Source organism: Rhinolophus sinicus, linkage group LG11, assembly GCF_036562045.2.
Source record: "Rhinolophus sinicus isolate RSC01 linkage group LG11, ASM3656204v1, whole genome shotgun sequence".
NCBI classification, from domain to species: Eukaryota; Metazoa; Chordata; class Mammalia; order Chiroptera; family Rhinolophidae; genus Rhinolophus; species Rhinolophus sinicus.
This window is the reverse complement of record NC_133760.1, coordinates 7,616,920-7,637,024: the sequence shown is the minus strand read 5'-3', so window position 1 is coordinate 7,637,024 and position 20,105 is coordinate 7,616,920. Positions and strand designations below refer to the sequence as shown.

Genomic DNA, 20,105 nt, shown 5'->3' with positions numbered 1-20,105 from the left:
TAGCAAGTCATTGTTACCCACCTCACAGACTACCATGCAGTTCTTAAAATGATGCAACACAACTAATTTATATGGAAAGACACTCACAACACTTAGCAAAACCAATGCATTACAAAACACTGTGAGACGGTGTTTATAAAGTGTGTGCGTGGACACACACACATGCCATGACTGAGAGTATATGTGCCAAAATGTTTATGGGGGCATGACATTCCTTGGGTGGTACAATTATGGAGTGATTTCTATTTTCTCTTTGTGTTTCCCTAGATTTCCCAAGTTTTCTAAAACACACAAATGTCTTGAATAATAAAAAATAATTCAACGTCACCCTTGGGGAAAAAAGCGAGAGGCATTTGGGGCCGCTTTCCCTACATCTGGCTCCTACAGTGAGTCTTCCTGCCCTCTCCCGGGCAGGGCTCCACCCACAGGGTGACAGGCCATCTCAGCTGTGGCCAGCAGGGATCCCAATAGTTCAGTGTCCCCAGGGGGGCCAGGAAGGTCTGTGGGGCCTTCAGGCTTATCTCCCAAGCCAGATGTGTCCCCCCCCAACTCCCCGCGCCCGGAGCGCTCTGCACACTCACTGTCGGAGAAGCTGCCGTCCCTCCTTCCACACCAGCGGGCTGTTCTCCAGGGTGACCGACTCCACCGGGCCATTGGAGACTGGAGGGTGGACAGAGGAGGCAGGCCATTAGTCAGGGCACCACCACATTCCCATCACTGTCCCCATCTTCCTCAGCCTCAAACCCCAGTTGGTCACTGTCACGGGTCCTGCAGAGTCCTTCTGAGTGTGTGAAACCTCCTCTCCCTTCCGCACGCCTCATCTCTAGTCTCCTGACCGGTCATTCCCCAAACCATCCCCAGACGATCTTCAGACTCAGTTCTGTTATTTAATTTTCCTACACAGGAAGCCAGCCCAGTTCTGAGTGAACAGGCAGACTCGACTGGGTTCAAGTCCAGCTCTGCCACTTCCCAGCGGTGTGGCCTTGAGCTGGTTAGCTTACCTATCTGAGCCTGTTTCCTCTTCTGGGAAATGAAGTTAACAATAGCAGCACCTACCTCTTGGGATTGTCGTGTGGATTAAATGAGGTATCTATTTATTCTATTCATCAAATACGTTACTGGACATCTACTACATGCCTGGCTAGGTCCCCAGGTGACGTCAGTAAACAAACCTCCTGCCCTTGTGGAATCCACATTCTTGGAGAAGGAGTCTGACATACAGAACAATAGTCGCCATCGGCCTGGCAGCGAAGGCCGTGGCATGTCACCTGGCACCTCACCTCGGCTGCCCCACGCCACTTGTCCCGGTCACACCCAGTCGCTCCTGTGTTCTCACACACCAGACGCCTGCCTCCCCTGCAGCACATTCCCGACTGCCCTGCTGGTGAACTGATCCCTCCTTCAAGGAGCGGAGACTGTAATGGACCTTGTGTGTCTGTCTCTATTTCACAGACGGACCGCAGGCAGGACGGGCCTTCTTCACCACTCTCACCCTCCCGTCCCCCCCGGGGCCAGCACAGTACCTGGCACAGGCGCCCAAGGGGAGGAGCACTGAGGGTGAGAGCCACCCCCTCCCCAGGCCTTCGGCCAACTCTGCTTTCTGTGGAACAAAGGGAGGAGGAAGCGGCCCATCTCGGTGCTCCTCCAGCTCAGGCAGCTGTGTTGGGAGGGGCAAGTGGGGAGGGTCTGAGGGCGGGTACCTTGTTCTGACAGGTCCAGTTTCTTCTCTCCCTGGTTCGGGTCGGTCCCAAACTTCAATTTATGATATTTGGCCCTAGAAGAGAAAATGATTATGAGTAAGACACAGAGGAGTATACAGGGCCAGTACTCACCTCAGGAACCCCAAATCCCACGGCGCCACCCCCATCCACTCTCTTATCTCTGAAGCTCCCCACACCCCACACCCCACACCATGAGGAAGCAGCCCTGGTGGAGAAGCCACCACCAACGGCGTTGTGAAGAACCCACTCTCTGGAGTCTGGCAGACTGGCATGCCAGCCCAGCTCCAGGAGTCCTTGAAGGAGTCCTCACCCTCTGGAAGCCTCATTTGTACTCATTAGGCTGCTGGCAGGGATGAGACAATATGAATATATGGTGCATGGCACACAGTGGGCCACCAGCATCATGGAGACTGTCACTAGTGTCCATCCTGAATCCACCGACTATGTCTTATTCTGTCCCCTCTCCTAGAACCATGCAATACTGGTGATCTGATCCCACATCTCCCTGGCGGGGAGGGAGAGTGAGCAGCCAGCCCCGACCCCCCACACTCCCGCTGAGGACCGACTTCCCAGAAGGCAGCACCGGGGCAGGGGCCCACCTCTCCTGCTTCAGCGCATACTCTAACATCTTGATCCGTCGTACCAGGTCTGCCTTGAGATTCTCTTGCCCTTTCCGCTCTCCCTGGAGGAAGGCCACCTGAGCCTGGGGGGACAGAGGGAACGGGAAGACAGCAGGGCTCAGCGCCAGCGCCTACCCCACAGTGACATGCAGCAGCCATTTCTTCAGGCGTGAAGACCCTAGACCAGGGTCCCGTGGAACACGAGAGGGCATGCTGGACCTGCTTCCAGAGTGCCCTGCCATGACGTTACAATGAAAGAGTGAGAGAGGAATCCTTAACGCCCGCAATGGAAACAGGGCCAGCTTGGGCGTGACCTGTCCCTGCCTTGTAGGGAGAGGCTGGCTCAGGGACTAGGTATGAATAGCCCTGGGCTTCTCCTCCACCACCGGAGGCAGGTGCCGTCCTGAGGCTGCTGGTGGAGGTTGTGTCTCACTATTCCTACCAGAGCATCTGTCTCTGGGAGGCGTAGGAAGCTACTTCTGGAGTTTAGGGACAAGAGTGGGTGGCTCGGATCAGCTCCCGTTCCCATACAAAAGCTTGACGACCCGGCCCCCACTGCGGGAACCAACCGTCGCCCTGGAGTCTGCCCAGGGTGAGGGAGACATGTCACAGACATGACCCAGGGCCCCTGCCAACCACTTCACACCATCTGCTGGCATGGGCTGCTCCAGACTGCGCTGGTCTGTCAACAGGTCTCCTGGAGCCTCTGGGCCAACGGCCTGCGAGGCAGGATCCTGGCCCCGACCAGGTTCCGGAAGTCTTGTGCCAAAGCCCCGAGTGCAGGGCTCATCCTGGCTTCTCCCCAAGTGCTCCGCTGTTCCAGGCGGGGGCAGCCTGAGCTCCAGGCCGGGCTCGGCCACTTACTTGCTGCAAGATCATAGGCCGGTGATCAGCCTCCTCTGAGCCTCCATTTCCCCTTCTAGAAAATGGGGCTCGCGAGAGTACCTGCCCTTCATGTGTTAAGTTCTTCTCAGTCCAAGGCCTAGCACAGAAGAAGGGCTAATAAATGCCAGCTCCTACCTCTTACTATTTCTCTTCTCCCCGTCCGTTCTTCCAGTGCTGACATGCGTCCAGTTCTTTAAGGGAGCTAGGGTCCCTCTGAGCCCTGACACCCATCCAGCAGGGACAGGTATGTGGCTTGCAGGCCGCCTCCTCCCCTGGGCAGCTGCATCTTCCGGAGCCAATCCCTGCGCATCACGTGCTTGCTGAAGAACTTCAGTGGCCCCACCGGAAGTCCCCAATCTGGCCCCAGACACCTCTTCCAGGCAGTGCCCATTCTCAAAGCCTTATTCCAGGACTGCCAGTTCTCGGCAGCCCTCAGATGCCCACCCGCACTGCTGTCCTTCTCCCTGGAGCTCGAAGGGCACTGACCTATGTGCCCCGTGCACTGGGAATACAGCAGTCCGTGCTCACCTCTGCCCTGCTCCAGGGACCAGGTCTCTCCCTCACATTAGCAGAGGACTGAGCACGTGCTAAGTACTGCCTGGCACTGGTGGGGGCCGGGGGCAGGGGAAATGGGCACACTCCAACACTATTGGGGGGTCATAAACTGAGGCACCCATCCTGAAGGGCAATCTGGCCGGATCTATAAAACTATTAAATGCACACTCCTTTCGTCCTAGCGGTGCCACTTCTAGGAATTATAGGAACTTATCCTACTTGTGGGAATCTATTCTACAGGTATAATTGCAGTGGGAAGCTTCCTTTTGAAAAGATAAAAAGGATATACATGCACTGATGTATAACAAAAGTATCATTCATTCATTCACACAAAATATTGACTGAGCCCCAACTACGTATCAGGTACAGCTGGAGACAGAGGACACACAATGAACAAGTAAATACATGTCACCAGCTATGCCAAGGAAAAGCAACTTCATCTGTCCATGGAGAGAATGGGACTTCTTTCCCCCTCAACATTTTTTTCTCTCTACACTTCAAATGAACACACGCGTACATAAATATCTAAGGCCAGACAGGCGGACTCACTGTGATCAACATCTCGGAAAGTGGAATTTCTGTCCTTTGTGTATCTTCTCAGCCTCCCGAATCTACTCTGTCCATGAGTCATTTCAGAAGGTGGGGGAGAGGTGGAGAAGAAAAGGCTGACTGCCCACTAGACACAAGCCCTGAGGGACCTCCTCACTGTCCTCCCTGCCCTCCTGGGTTTCCGTTAGCGAGCCTCCCACTTCCCGGCGCCAGCTCAGCCTGCTGAGAGCCTACATTTGTCCAACATCCAACAGAGGTGACTTCCTATGACAGGCCAGTCCTCCTGTGTGAGGAATTCTGGAGCGGACGAGTGGCCCTGTCCCACAGAGCTCTCAGTCCACCGCAGATGAGCATGAGCACTGACAACAAACATACCACCAACAAAGGATGTCGTGGGAGGAGGGACACCCAGCCCACTTTCGGAGTTAAGAAGTGACAGTCCTGCTAACAGCAGAAGGCTGATGAGAAGCTAGCCGGGGAGTGGAGTGTGCTGCTGGCATACGACAGAGACAAAAGTCGCAGAGACGACTTCAGGGGCTCTAAAAAGGCTAGTATGGCCACATCAGAATGCTACGAAGGTCATTTCAGCTATAACGTGGAGAACTGGTGGCTGGAGGACTGGGTGTGGTGGCAAGGCTAAAGGCAGAGAGAAAGACAGTCCCAGAAATCCCAGTGGCCTAGACTAGGAGGGGGCAGAGGCAGGGAGGGATGAGGGCATTTGAGGTAAGGAGAAGGGATTAGTAAGACCTGGGGGCTACTCTGTGGGGGAAGAAAATGGAGAATCACTCGGCCCACTCTGCTGTTGTCCCCTTTGCAGTTCCTCTGGCAAAGGAGAGAGAAAAGAAACAGACACATGTGGCTGAAGTGTCTCAAAGCAGTGGAATCCCACAGAAAGTGCAAGTGCTGGTGGCCAGTCCCTCCGACCTGGCAAACACCTGCAGCCAGCACTGCCTGAGCTGCGAGGGCTGTGGTGGGCTGGCAGGTAGGTCTGGGATCTGGAAGTTCTCCACGCCCACATCCACCCACTGGCTAGACGGTTAGAACGTACACAAGCTCAGAACCATTCTGAGACACGACTGCCACCTCTCCGCCGGCTGTTCCCTCTCGCCAGCCAAGCAATGTCTACAAGGCTTCCTGAGGCCCTCAGCATCTGTCCTCTAGGAACTGCTGCCTCTCTGCACCCCTCTGCTGACCTTTCTGTCCCAGCCCCCAAGGGAGGGGCTCCCCAGTTGGTCATCTGGCTCTGCATCTCCTACACTCCTCTGTGCCGAACTCCTCAGGGATGAGTCACCTGCATCCATCCCTCAGAGCCCCTTGTAAGGCTGGAAGTGGGGAGAGGCCAGCCCCACACCTTCTCTGCTGCCACGACACTTGCCACATCTCTGTGTCACTGCTCCTACATGAATGTCCAGGTCAGATTCCCCCACGAGGTTCCTCCTGTCCTCAACAAGCTCCCCTTCCCAGAAGGGCCACAGATCGTGGGCAGAGCCGCACAACGCTGTAGCCTGCTGTGCAAAACTAGCTTCCTCTGTTTAGACTGGAAGTTTCTGAAGGGCAGAAACCACACCGCCTCTCAGAAACCCCCCACCTGGCAAAGTCCTGCTTATTAACAGACACAATCTACACCACCTCCCTGCTCCAATGTTTGGGTGCCTCCCTCCCAGCAGGACCTCACAAGGAGCTGCCTTTCCTGCCATTCCACACACACTTACTGAGCCCTGACTGCACAGCAGCTCCTGTGCTGGGAGCAGCTATCCTGTATTTGGAGAAAAGGTATTCAGAGCTCATCAGAAAAAAAACGACACAGTCCAGGCCATAAAGGATCGCACAGGAGTCACACCTCTAGGTGATAAATGCCCGAACAAAGGTGTGTGAAAAGAGGTGCTACTGACGGGAGTCTAAACATGGAGCCACTTGGCAGAACCAATCACCATTTTATAAACACATCTAGTCTATTCCACCCATTCATTCCGCTTATATTCACACAGGAATATAAGGACATTCACTGCAGCCATTTCTGATGGAGAAAAATTAGAAACAAGCTAAAAGTCCATCAACAGGTTAAATTACAGTACAAACAGTTATCAAAAATAATGAGAAAGCTCTGTGCTGCTATGAAAGGAACACCAAGGCACAGGAGTATGTGAAAAAAGTCATAAAATTATATGTATAATATGATTTCGTGTTTTATACACAGAGCTGAATAACTTTTATAGCAATAAATAGTTGGGAAGGAGAGTGAGAGAGCGACAAAGGGGTGACTTTCACTTTTCACTTATACATATACGTATACACACACACACTTCTAAGATCTTTGAATTTTTACTAATGTAACAGAACAAAAGAAAACAAAAGTACAAAGTAAGTGATGCTGGAGCCAAGATAAGCACAGCCTAATGGGTGCTACCCACAAGTTCCTCTCAAATTCCAAGGGCCACTAAGTGAGGGAACACACACCTTTTCTCTCGTTAGCCTTAAAAATGAGAAGGTGGTGGGGTGGGGGCTGTAGGGCTCATTGGTGTGAAGTCCCAGAGACCAAGTTTCAATCCCAGCTCTACTATGGCTACTTGGATGACCCTGGGGAGGCCCATCAGTTTTACAGAACAGTTTTCTCATCTGTAGTGGGCGGCAGAGAGGAATTGAGCATGGGCTTGAAAGCCCACAGACCAGCCCTGCCACCCATGTGCTGTGATCCTAGATAAATCACTGACCATCTCAAGGCCTCCATTTCCTCTTTTTTTTGTTAGGGGAACGGGACTTTATTGGGGAACAGTGTGTACTTCCAGGACTTTTTCCCAAGTCAAGTTGTTGTCCTTTCAGTCTTAGTTGTGAAGGGTGCAGCTCAGCTCCAGGTCCAGTTGCCTTTGTTAGTTGCAGGGGGCACAGCCCACTATCCCTTGCAGGAGTCGAACTGGCAACCTTGTGGTTGAGAGGACGTATTCCAACCAACTGAGCCATCTGGGAGCTCAGCGGCAGCTCAGCTCATGGTGCCGTGTTCAATCTTAGTTGCAGGGGGCAGAGCCCACCATCCCTTGCGGGACTTGAGGAATTGAACTGGCAACCTTGTGGTTGAGAGCCCACTGGCCCATGTGGGAACCGAACCGGCAGCCTTCGGAGCTAGGAGCATGGAGCTCTAACCGCCTGAGCCACTGGGCCGGCCCCCATTTCCTCTTCTTATTAAAATTAAAAGAGTGGTGATGAATTATATCACTTACCCTCCCAGAATATTGCAAAGATTAAATGATACCATGTATGTAAAGTGCTTAACACAGTGACCGACACATAACATGGGATCAATAACAGCAGCTGCTACAATTACCGCCGAGTGAAGGCAATGACATTGGCCCTGCCTACATAATGGGGGTATTGAGAAGATCTAATGAGATGTATGCTGCCTGGACAGAGCCCCGGAAGTGGAGGGTGGGACACAAACACGAGGGGCTCTTACATAAGGATTCCTCTCCCATCCCAACCCCACGCCTCAGCTACCACACAGCTAAGATCTCTAGTGGAGTGGGAGAATTGTGGGATGCTCTCCTTATTCATCCTATGGACAAAATTCTAATCAGTTATTTACTTGAGTCCCCACCTCAACTAGATAGTAAACAACAAGTCAGAAGGGGAAAGATGGGCCGCTAGAAGCAGATACAGACTTCTGCTAACAATATGCCACAGTCCAGGCACTTTCAGACACCTCTCCGCCCTTGGCTGGACTCCCAATCTTCACAACTGATGCCCAGGCTACTTGGGACACTGCAAATGGACCCACACTTCTCAAGGTCACCAAACCCAGCTCAACTCCTCAGACTCTTCTAAACATCATCCCACGGTGCATCCCTCTCCCAAGCTACCCCACAAACCATGGGGTTCTTTCCCAGAAACTTCCACAAACACGTCGCAGCTCAGGGTCCTTCTGAGACGCTTTCTTCCTGCTCTACAAAATCCGCCCCCTGCCACATCCCAGGTATCCTGGGATTCCTCCTTACAGTCCCCATCCCAAGTCCCCTACTCTCCACGTTGGACATGCGTGACTCCCGCACCCACATTTCAGTTCAGGGTTTTCCACCTGCCATCCTACACACACCGCCCATCTCAGGACCATCCCCCACTCCTCCACACCCCCAAACTGGAGTTTCCACTCTGAAGCTCTTCCACACAGATTCCTAAGGTACGTCCTTGGGACCCCTTCCCTGCACTCGGTAGCCACACATGCCAGGGCTCCCCCAGTTTCCTCCTCAGCCGGGAGGGCACACACCATCATCCTGGGACCCCTCGAGACCCTCCTGTTACCCCTTCAGTCCTCGCTAAACCATCTTTCAGTTCCCTCCATCCAAATGCTCCGAAACACCCTGTGTCCCAGGATCCGTGACTTCCTCTCCCTACTCAGGCCTGATTCCGGCCGAACTGCTCTCGCCCTTGACGGGTCCCAAAGCCTCCCGACGCCCCGTCTTCCACACTGAGCCCACTGGACTCCCCCTCCAACCGCACCTGGTCGGGACGGGGGTGGGCATCCCTCGGCACCCGAGAGCTTTTGCTCACTCCCACACAAGCCCCTCCAACAAATCCTCTCAGCACCCTTGGCTGAGTTCTCCTGGGTCCCCGCCAGGCCCCGAGGCTACTCTCAGGAACCCGCCAGCCGGTCCGCTCACTCCCACTCCCACTTCCAGCTGCTTCGGGGCCCTTCCGCCCCTTCTCTCGGCCCGCCGCGCTCGGGCATTCCCGCCCCCGGGCCCCACTCCCGCTGGAGGCGCCCCGGTGCCCCCAGGACCCTCCACGGACTACCCCTCACTCCCGCTCTGAGCCAGTCGCGGTCCCCTCCTGCCCCCCCGGCCGTCCCGGCGGCCATTGCTCCAAGATGGCGGCGGCGGCGGCGGCGGGTGAGGCCGGGCCGGGCCGGGCGGGGGGTCGGGGGTCCGGGGCGGCGCTCACCTGCAACTCGGCGCGCTCCGCCTCCCAGCGGGCCTTCTCCGCTTCGAAGCGCGCCCACTCGTGCTGGATAAAATGCAGGATCCCGGGCAGGCTCAGGGGCTCCGGCCCCGCCGTGGGCCCGGGACTGCTCCCGCCGCCGCCTCCCTTAGCAGCCGGGCCGGGCCCGGGGACGGCGGCAGAGACCGGGGCCGCCCCCGTCGGACCGGGGCCCGCGCCCGAGCCGAGGGGGCGGCAGGAGGAGGCGGCGGCGGCGACGGCTGCGGCCGCTCGCTCCTCCATCATGGAGGCCCCGGGCCGGCCCGCGCGCCCGCTGTGCCTCGCACGCCTGCGCGGCCGCGCCAATCCCCGCGCGCGCGCTCGGCAGGGGCTGAGTGGGGGGGCGGGGACGGGAGCGAGGCCGGGCGCGCGCCTCGCCCACCCGGGTCGACCCCGAAGGCGCGCGCGGGGGGGGTGGCGGGAAGGGGCGGGGCGGGGGCGCGCTCCCCGAGAACCGGCAAACTGGACCCAGGTCCTGCGCGAGGGTTGTCCTTGGGGAGAGCGGGACTTTGAGAGGGCGCTGCTTTCTGCCCTCCTCCTCCCGCTTGGCTCCAAAGAAGGATTCTAACTCTCTCCAGACCCAAATACCACTCTCCTCGAGCATCACTGTAACTCTTTGAGAGAAAGGGCGACCACCAGGGGTGGCTTCAGCCATAGCTCAATCCTGATTTCTGGCCCGGGTCGGTTGTCATGGTAACCCTTCCCTAGCCTGGAACACCCCCAGCCTCCCCTCCCCTCCACCTTTGTGGTTATGGAGCCTCAAACGTCTCCTGTCCCTGCACCAGGAGGAGGTTGCTACGGTAACTTAAGTCCCTGGTGATCTTTCTGCCCCTACCCTCATTGCTTACTATGGCAACCTCACCTAACACTCAGGTAGAAAGGATCCCAGCCCCAGGGACACTGATTATTAAGGGAAATACCTCTTTCCCAACCCCTTCCCCCAGCCACCCAGTTGGCATTACCGTGGTAACCATCTCCCCTCCTTTCTCATGATGGGAAGTCCCTGGACCAAACCAACCAGGTATTTAGAAAAGGAGATGCTCTGCTGAGGAGTAGTTGCTATGGTTACAGGGCCTGACCATCCCCAGGGATGTGAGAAACCAGCAAGGCCAAGTCCCGGTTACTGTGGTAACAGGGGCAGTCCCCCCACCCCTCCAGTGACCCTAGTAACCAGACCCACCAACATAGGCAACGGTTTTAGGATTTTCTCTCAGGATGGAGTGTGTAAAGGGAAGGGGTTGTCATGGTAACAGCTTGTCACTTTTAGCCCTACGTTTCTGGACACATTCATCAGAGAGGGATGGTTATAGGTTGATATGATAACTGACATCCTTTCCACCCATTCCTGAAATGCTCCAGGTAGTGTCTGAGCTTAAGGGACTTCAAGAGAACTGTTCCTTGACCTTCTCACTGCCACTTTTGTAGGTAGGATGAAATTGTACTGTATTGTGCAAAATTGGTTGATTTGGGATTTTCTGGTTCTCCTTCCCTCAGCAGTGCAGCTGAGCTGGGCTGGAACCGCCTCCCTGGAACTCCCCCAGCCTGCAACGTAGGAGGTAAGAAGTCCCTCAATGTCACCAGCACTCATGTGGACACTGCCCTTCCCTCATCTCCAAAGGCTTCCCACATATCTACCCATCACATTCCCGAGTAACAGTTGAGACTCAGGCTAGATCAGAGCTCAGGCCATGTGAACCCAGGCCTGAAGTGAGTCTGGATCCACTTACATTGTTTTGTCGGGGATAGAGAGACAAAGTCTTGGCTTAATTGTCTTCTTCTTCCCTGACTACCTTTTCTTTTCTTTTTTTTAATTTATTTTGAGTGTGTTTTTCCGGGACCCATCAGCTCCAAGTCAAGTAGTTTCTTTTCTTTTTTTTTTTTTTTTTAATTTATTGGGGTGACAATTGTTAGTAAAATTACATAGATTTCAGGTGTACAATTCTGTATTACATCATCTATAAATCCCATTGTGTGTTCACCACCCAGAAGTAGTTGTTTCAATCTAGTTGTGGAGGGCACAGCTCACATTGGCCCATGTGGGGATCGAACCGGCAACCCTGGTGTTACGAGCATCACGCTCTAACTAACTGAGCTAACAGGCTGCCCCTCCTGACTACCTTTTCTAAAGGAAGTCCTGTTTTTTTTCTGCTACTCCTCCCCTCAAGCTGGTTTCTTGCCCCATCTATAAGTTGTTTGTGTAGTTTTTATTTGTCTTCCCACCTCTGGAGGTCCTACTCAGTGACTGCGTAATGCATCCCCGGAACACAGGGTATGGCACAGAGAGCACTCGATGAATAGCTTTGTTGAGTTAGTTAATTGAATTAATTAATGTGTCATATTCAGCTATTCAGCTTTGAAAGCACTTCTCAGGTTAAGGCTGGCGAAGTCTCAGAAGGTTGACAGAGTTGGGCTGAGTAGACCCAAGAAAGTCAGCAGAGTTGATTGGATTAAAGCACAACTCGGGAGCCAACTTCTTGGGTCAAATCCTGAGTCCACCACTTTCCAGCTGTGTGACCTTAATTAAGCAAGTGACTTCACCTCTCTGTGCCTCAATTTCTTCATCTTTAAATGTGACCATAACTTGAAGATTAAACAAGTTAATGTGTGTAAAGTACTCAGAACAGGGTCTGGCACATCGTGAGCAGCTAGATTTGTTAATAGTATTCTATTATGAAAAATATTCATAAAAGCATATAAATTATTTGGACCTTCAAAATCATTTCCTCTACCTTACCTCAATGAAGGGGTTTTGAGCCCTTATAGTCAGAAAAGTCAAGACTAACCTTGTGAGGGTATAGATGATTCCTTTCTCCTTCCTCTTTGGTCCCCTCACCCAGTAGGTGGCGCTTCCCCATGAAGCCATCATAAATACCCTCTGGTCTCTGAGAACCCCCTTTCTGTCCTCTGTCCTTCTGGGTACCTCCCAGCCCAAAGTCAGCCAGACAGCATGGCAAGAACCAGAGCCTGGACAGTGGAGACCTGGGTTCTGGTGCCTGCGTCCTTTCTGTCTCTAAGCCACTGGTTCGCCATCTGAATAATTGGAGTCACTCATTTATTGAGCACCTGCTATGTGCCGGGCATTGAGCTGTGCTCTGGGCATACAGCAGGGAATAAAACAATAAACAAGATAAATAAACATCTACATGATAGGGCTGGCCTAGTGGCTCAGGCAGTTGGAGCTCCATGCTCTTAACTCCGAAGGCTGCCTATTCGATTCCCACATGGGCCTGTGGGCTCTCAACCACAAGGTTGCCGGTTCAACTCCTCTATTCCCGCAAGGGATGGTGGGCAGTGCCCCCTTCAATTAAGATTGAACTCGGCACCTTGAGCTGAGCTGCCTCCCAGATGGCTCAGTTGTTTGGAGCGCGTCCTCTCAACCACAAGGTTGCCGGTTCCACTCCCACAAGGGATGGTGGGCTGTGCCCCCTGCAACTAGCAACGGCAGCTGGACCTGGAGCTGAGCTGCACCCTCCACAACTAAGACTGAAAGGACAACAACTTGACTTGGAAAAAAGCCCTGGAAGTACACACTGTTCCCCAATAAAAGTCCTGTTCCCCTTCCCCAATAAAATCTTTAAAAAAAAAATCGACATGATAACTACTAGGAGAGAGAAATAACCAGGGATGGGGCAGAGGAAGTATCTGGTTGATAGGGCGATGTTTTTTAAATAGGGTGGCCAAAGGAAGGGCTCACTGGACAGGTGACATTTGAGCAAAGACCTGAAGGCCGTGGGACAGGAGTCATGCAGATCCCTTCTGGAGAGAGCATCCAGGCAGAGGGAGTAGCCAGTGCTGTGGCTGGAGTGTGTCAGGTGCACTTGAAGAATAGTGTTTGGTGGCCGGTGTGGCCAGAGCTGAGTGAGGGTGGGAGAGGGTGGGAGACCATTGGGAGCCTTATGGGCTACAGGGAAGACTTTGGCTTTCCCTTTGAGTGAATTTTGAGTCATGGAGCGTTTGAGCAGACACAGGACAGGAGCTAATTTGAGTTCTGGGTGCTAAGTGGGAAACAAGACTGTAGGGGACAAGGGTGGAGCAGGAGAATGGTCTCTTTAGAATCTTTAGAAGATTCTAAAACCATCTAAGGGTCTCTCCTGTGCTTCTGTGTATCTAAACTCTAAGATTCTAAGATTTTTAATACTCCAAAGACTCAGTGGTTTCAGAAGATCCTTCTGCCCACAATTACGTGAGTTCCATGAGGTCCAGGGTGTTGCTTGTCCTATTTTGTGTCCACCGCTCTGTCCCCAGTGCCTAGAACAGAGCCTGGTGTGTTGTAGGAGTTCAAGTAGCTACTGAAGGACTGAAGGAAGGGGAGATCCATCTAAGGTCCAGAAGGCAATTCCAAGGTTCTAAAGAGTAAGACATCACTCTTAAAAGTGCAACTCAGATTCTTAAGTGACATCCAACTTGGGTCAGAGAAGGGCCAGCAGAACTGGGACAGGTGCCGGGGAGGTGGGAGTGCATTCCTGGTGGGAGAGTGGAGGAGACAGGACGAGCAGCACAGGGCCCCAGGCACATGGCCACAGTGTAGAGTTTGGCTCCAGGGACCTGAGTGAGCTTTACAGACACAAAAACCCTGACCTTGGCCATCATTTTTTGTTTTTGCCAAATGCATTTTTGGTGCCCAGCCGTGTGCTAGGAACACAGTGGTAATGGAGACAGCCCTGGCTCTACCCTCCTGGGTCTAGTGGGGCAAACAGACCCATCCCCAGACAGTGCCAAACCAGAATGGGTAGGGCTGGGATGGGGGAATCCTAGAGGGGACTTCTGGCTCAGCCTGGGGATCAGGGAGGGCTTCTTGGAGGAGGCACCATCTGAGCTGAGGCCTGAAGCATAAATAGGAGTTCTCCAGGAGAAAATAGGCATGGGGAGTAGGGGTGTTCAAAAGGACACTCTTCTAGGCAGAAGGAACAGAGTGTTCATAGGTTTAGAAATAAGACTTGAAGAAAAGTCCAAGGTGGCTTAGGCAAAGAGTATGAGGAAGCAGATGGGGCTGGAATGGTGGGTGTGCTGGGGCCAGGTCACACAAGGCCTTGTAGGATATTGTGAGAAACTTCAGCAGGGAGGGAGAGGTCAGAATTGTATTTTATGAAGATCCCCCCCGGCCATGACAGGAGGGGGCATGGGGGACTTGCTCAGGAAACCAGGGGAGGATGGGTGGGTATCTGGGTGGACCCAGGTTGAGAGGGGAGCTATGAGAAAGGGGTGGAAAGGTCAGAAGTATTTAGGAACTAGGAAGGTCAGCTGGGTCTCTGATGTCCCCCTCCCTAGAGGAGCAGACACCTATTAAAATCCTTCATGGAGAACCTTATTTAAGTATCTGCTCAGATCTCTGTGAGTTAGTTACACCTCCTGTGCTGGAGACAAGCCAAATCTTCAAGTTGTAATGGGGACAGGAAGACAGCGCCATCTGGGGGTAGCTTAGGAGTGTGGCCAATGAATGGGGCGAGTCCGAAGGCTAGCCTCTTTTAATGCAGCCCACTTCACTTAAAATAAACAAACAAAAATTTTAATTGTGATGAAATACAGGTAACAAAATTTATCATCTTAACAATTTTTTAAAAGATTTTATTGGGGAAGGGGAACGACTTTATTGGGGAACAGTGTGTATTTCCAGGCCTTTTTTCCAAGTCAAGTTGTTGTCCTTTCAATCTTAGTTGTGGAGGGTGCCATTCAGCTTCAAGTTGTTGTCCTTTCAATCTTAGTTGCAGGGGGCGCAGCCCACCATCCTCTGTGGGAGTCGAGGAATCAAACTGGCAACCTTGTGGTTGAGAGCCCACTGGCCCATGTGGGAATCGAACTGGCAGCCTTCGGAGTTAGGAGCACGGAGCTCCAATGGCCTGATTCACTGGGCTGGGCCGCCTTAACAATTTTTAAGTGTATAGTTCCGTAGTGTTAAGTATATTCACATTATTGTGCAAACAATCTCTAGAACTTTTCCATTTTACAAAATTGAAACTCTAAATCCATTAAACAATAACTCCCCGTTTCCCCCTCCCCACAGCCCCTGGCAACCACCATTCTACTTCCCGTTTCTATACGTTTGACCCACTCCATTTGAAAAAAAAAAATTAATTACCAACATTAAAAATTGGGATAATTCTGATTTAAGAAAACATTTCTAGCTTTTTTTATGGTAAAACCAAAACGATCTGGCTGACCATCAAGAAAGAGGTGACCATGTAGCACAGGATTTGAGGAAGTGAGAAGTGGCAGTCGAGTAGGGACTTAAGGGCCAAGGCTTGAGGGCATCAGCCTCACACTAGAGCCAGAGCCAGGGTGTGGGTGGGACAGGAGGGAGAGATCAGGGGTGGCTTCCTGGAGGAGTGAAGAGTAGAGAAGAAGGTTCAGATTGGCCTTGGGGATGGGGTCTGAGGCATTTATAACTGAATCCAAATCTGAATGAGAAGCAGACAATGTTTAATGGGTTTACTGAGCTGGCAGGGTGGGGGCCTCGAGTGGTTCAGCTGCAGCAAGGAGACCTCGTGCTGCTCGGGACCATGGTGGGTGACACGCCAGCCTACTTGTACCAGGGGCACTGGACACCTCCGTGCTGCCAGGATGGGATTGAACAAGGAAGAAGGGAAGATGATTCACTTGATAAAATCTTACTGAAAACCTAGTATGTACTTAGCCCTGGGCTAGGTGGCCTTGGAGACCCAACAGTGACCAAGACAGGCTCAGGACCTGCCCTTATGGATCTCACAATCCAGGAGGAAGACACAGATGAGACCCTAGGCAGTAATGACTTACAATGGTGGGGCAACCCAGGGGGCTGAAGTAGCCCAGAGGTCCAGGGCACAAGACCAGCCTGGGAGGTCGGGGAGGGCTACCTGGTGGAGGAGAAGTCAGAGTTGAAACGAAATAGGGAGAAGGGCAAGGCTAAAGATGGGTTAGGGGGTGTTGCTGGCAACCAGCTCCAGCCTCATCTTTCATTCCCCCTCCCCAGGATGCCCTGGAGGCCCAGCTAGGGCCTGAATTTGGCCCCATGCGGCTCACGCGCTGCCAGGCTGCCCTGGCAGCCGCCATCACCCTCAACCTCCTGGTCCTCTTCTATGTATCGTGGCTGCAGCACCAGCCCAGGAACTCCCGGGCCCGGGGACCCCGTCGCGGATCTTCTGCCCCCCACGTCACCATCCTGGTGCGGGAGTTCGAGGTCTTTGACAACGCAGTTCCTGAGATGGTGGATTCCTTCCTGCAACAGGACCCAGCCCAGCCGGTGGTGGTGGCAGCCGACACACTCCCGTACCCACCCCTGGCCCTGCCCCGCATCCCCAACGTTCGCCTGGCGCTGCTGCAGCCTGCTCTGGACCTGCCCGCCGCAGCCTCGCGCCCCGAGACCTACGTGGCCACTGAGTACGTGGCCCTGGTGCCCGATGGGGCAAGGGCCGAGGCACCAGGCCAGCTGGAGCGTATGGTGGAGGTGCTCCGAACCGGAGGTGCACGCCTGGTGGCCGCGCCGGTCGCCTCAGCCAACCCTGCCCGGTGCCTGGCCCTGAACGTCAGCCTGAGGGAGTGGACAGCCCACTACAGCCCGGCCACCTCGGCACCCCGCTGCGACGCCGTGGACGGGGATGCTGTGGTGCTCCTGCGTGCCCGCGACCTCTTTAATCTCTCAGCGCCCCTCGCCCGGCCGGTGGGCACTGGCCTCTTCCTGCAGACGGCCCTGCGAGGCTGGGCAGTGCAACTGCTGGACTTGACCTTCCCGGCTGTGCACCAGCCCCCGCTGGCCACGGCCCACGCACGCTGGAAGGCGGAGCGTGAAGGGCGCGCGCGAAGGGCGGCGCTGCTGCGGGCGTTGGGCATCCGCCTGGTGAGCTGGCAGGGTGGGCGCCTCGAGTGGTTCGGCTGCAGCAAGGAGACCCCACGCTGCTTCGGGACCGTGGTGGGTGACACGCCAGCCTACCTGTACGAGGGGCGCTGGACGCCTCCGTGCTGCCTGCGAGCGTTGCGTGAGACCGCCCGCTACGTGGTGGGTGTGCTCGAAGCAGCTGGCGTGCGCTACTGGTTGGAGGGCGGCTCACTGCTGGGGGCGGCACGCCATGGGGACATCATCCCGTGGGACTATGATGTGGACCTGGGCATCTATCTGGAGGATGTGGGCAACTGCGAGCAGCTGCGGGGGGCCGAGGCAGGCTCCGTGGTGGATGAGCGTGGCTTCGTGTGGGAGAAGGCGATAGAGGGCGACTTCTTCCGCGTGCAGTACAGCGAGAGCAACCACCTGCACGTGGACCTGTGGCCCTTCTATCCCCGCAACGGGGTCATGACCAAGGACACATGGCTGGACCACCGGCAGGATGTCGAGTTCCCTGAACACTTCCTGCAGCCTCTCGTGCCCCTGCCCTTTGCCGGCTTCGTGGCACAGGCGCCTAACAACTACCGCCGCTTCCTGGAGCTCAAGTTTGGCCCTGGGGTCATCGAGAACCCTGAGTACCCCAACCCGGCACTCCTGAGTTTGGCAGGAAGCGGCTGAAGTCCTGACTCCCGCGCCTGGGGTCAGGGGAACCATCTTTTGTCTTGGTGTCGCTGGCGTTTGGTGGGCGGGCCAGGGATGCCAAGCCGCTCTTCAGGGCCCAGCACAGTTCGCGACATCAAAACCATGTCCTGCCCAAGATTTCCAGGGAGCCTGGGTTCCAGTGCTGGGACAGAATTTTGGAAAGAGAGGGAGAAAGTATAGATTCTGGGGCCGGACTGCCACGATTCAGCCCCCGGCTCTAACACTTAAGAGGTGGCCCTGGGCTAGTGTTCCGGTTTCTCAGCCTCAGTTTCCTCCAGGATTCAGTGTCTAGCACATAAAGAACGCCAGGACATTGGCTGCTAGGCTTGCTTTAACCACTAGAGGGCGACTTTGTCCTACTGTGGGGCCAAGACAGCAGCAAGCCCAGGACCTGTGCTCCATAGCTTTTACAGCTCTTGAGCCTTTGGTGTTCTGCCTGAACCTCGGTGCCCCGCCAGGCAGCATAACCATCACCCCTTCTTCCGGAATGCGACTTCCTCCCTTCCTGGGAGAGGCCTGTTGAGGTGCATGCCGTTTTTAACCTCATCTTGCAGAGGTGGAAAAGGACTCAGAGCTCTGAGGTGTGACTGTGGTTAAGCGGGCTTCTGGATTGGGGCCCCACTCCTTATTAACTGTGTTACCTCGTTATTTAAACTCTCTGCACCTGTTTCTCTGCTTGCACGGCAGAGTAAATAACCATAGCTGACATTTACTGAGCCCTTACTGTGTACCAGGCATTGTTCTCAGTGTTTCACATGAATTAACTGATTTACCACTTGCCTCCACTTTCCCAGATGAGAGCTGCTATTATTTCCACTGTACAGAGGAGGAAACTGAGTCCAGAATGGTAAAGTCACTTGCCCAAGGTCAGACAGCATAGGAAGTAGCAGAGTGGGAACTTAAATCCAGGCTGTCAGTCTGGAACCCACACTGAAATGAACCACAGTGCCCCTTTCTAATACTGGTACCCAAGAGGGCCCTTACCACTTAGGAGGCAGAGTGACGGCAGCCTTCCTTTTGTGATCATGCATCTAAGAGTAAATACTGTTTGGGCATGTACCCTCACTATGTGTATTTATTTATAAATGATATACAAGTACTACTATCATGCTGTGTATTCGTGGTAAGGCTTAAATTATTCCATTTTTAAATTAAAAATAAATATAAAGGTTTTTGTTTACTTGCCTCAACCCAATGGTTTGTCCCACACACCTCCTGGTATGTGCACCTGGTTTTTGAAACAGGCTTTGAAGTGGAAGAGGCCTGGGTTCAAATCCCAGCGCTTCTGCTTCCTTCCACGTGAACCAAAGCCACTGTGAGTCTGCCTGTGCACTTCTGCTTTGTACCTGGGAAATGGGTGTGATGAGAGCGCTTACCACACAGGGGTGCTGGGAGGCACTTGAGTGGTAAAAGGGTCAGGAATCAGGGCTGAGTTTAGATCCTGGCTTGGTCACCTGCTTTCTTTGTAGGTCCTGGCTTGGTGACCTTAGGCGTCGCTGCCTCTCTGAACCTATAGATTGGGTGGGAGGATTAAAATGTGAAACCCTTATAGGAAAAGCCTTCACAGACAATCAAGAGAAGACAAATATGCAAATTTAGTTCACTGCTCCGAGGCTCAGGTGTCCAAAGCCTGACTTCTTATAATGCAGCCTGTTTTTAGCCACTGAACCCACAAATGGCTCACAAAGAGACTGCCGTGTTCCCATGGAGTATTCTGGAAACATATGGGGATGATTTGGGCAATCACTGTGGTCGGTGGTGCTCTTGGAAGTCATGGCCCAGGGATAGACATGTCTTATAATACATGTAGGGCCTATGCACACAAAGCAGTGTCCCTTGTCGCGTACAGTTTTAAAATGGCACCTCAGACATTCATGAAAAACTAGTGATGTTCAAAAAATTTTGCAATGGGGACAGTAATATAAATTAATATGTAAATCACATAAGCATCCAATTTTTGAAATATTTCTTTAAATCTCAAGTAATCAAAATGATCTATCTACAAATACATATTTCTTTAAGTTTTGGCCAGGAACGTAAGTTGAAGCTCTACTCATTCTTAAATTATTTAATGATTTTGTTTCAGTTAGAAATCGTTAGTGTGATTTCATTTTTTTAGTGTGATTTCTTGATTGACACAGCTGTATACGTGTATATATGTGAAGTAACATTTATCTGTATAGATATATAACCTTGCCTTAGCTATGTATGATTTGACAAGGGAACCACATTAAATGGTTCTATTAACTTCCCATTAGATTGAGAATCATTAGGCGACCTGCGATTTGAACAGATAAAGAATTTCTCTTAGCATCA

At 53.2% G+C, this 20,105-nt stretch overlaps 2 protein-coding genes across 7 annotated transcripts in view; one reads left to right on the top strand and one right to left on the bottom strand.

The window, feature by feature from the left end:
- The window catches only part of STRN4 (striatin 4), a 26,018-nt gene extending 16,462 nt beyond the window's left edge, over window positions 1-9,556 (bottom strand). For 2 of the 3 annotated variants that reach the window (XM_074316214.1, XM_074316215.1), the window contains exons 1-4: window positions 9,260-9,556; window positions 2,321-2,424; window positions 1,701-1,774; window positions 582-660 (exon numbers count right to left, since the gene is read on the bottom strand). In XM_074316214.1, the coding sequence (XP_074172315.1) occupies window positions 582-660; window positions 1,701-1,774; window positions 2,321-2,424; window positions 9,260-9,541 (539 nt within the window). In that variant the 5' untranslated portion in view covers window positions 9,542-9,556. Of the gene's footprint in view, window positions 1-581; window positions 661-1,700; window positions 1,775-2,320; window positions 2,425-3,361; window positions 3,383-9,259 lie in introns of those variants that run through there. The other variant, XM_074316216.1, reaches the window with a different exon arrangement.
- Window positions 9,147-20,105, top strand: FKRP (fukutin related protein). Of its 4 annotated transcripts, none has more exons than XM_019752611.2 (3): window positions 9,147-9,207; window positions 10,790-10,851; window positions 16,242-20,105. In XM_019752611.2, exon 3 carries the CDS (start codon window positions 16,281-16,283, stop codon window positions 17,763-17,765), a length of 1,485 nt encoding a protein of 494 aa, XP_019608170.2. In that variant the 5' UTR covers window positions 9,147-9,207; window positions 10,790-10,851; window positions 16,242-16,280; the 3' UTR covers window positions 17,766-20,105. The 4 variants fall into 4 exon arrangements, with proteins under 4 accessions (XP_019608170.2, XP_074172321.1, XP_074172320.1 ...); XM_074316220.1 differs by having other exon boundaries at window positions 10,793-10,851; window positions 16,242-18,969; XM_074316219.1 differs by lacking the exon at window positions 9,147-9,207 and adding an exon at window positions 9,500-9,512 and having other exon boundaries at window positions 10,789-10,851; window positions 16,242-18,969.

Excerpts from the sequence above, each read along its gene's own strand:
- FKRP (XM_019752611.2), top strand. The coding sequence starts at position 16,281 with ATGCGGCTCACGCGCTGCCAGGCTGCCCTGGCAGCCGCCATCACCCTC.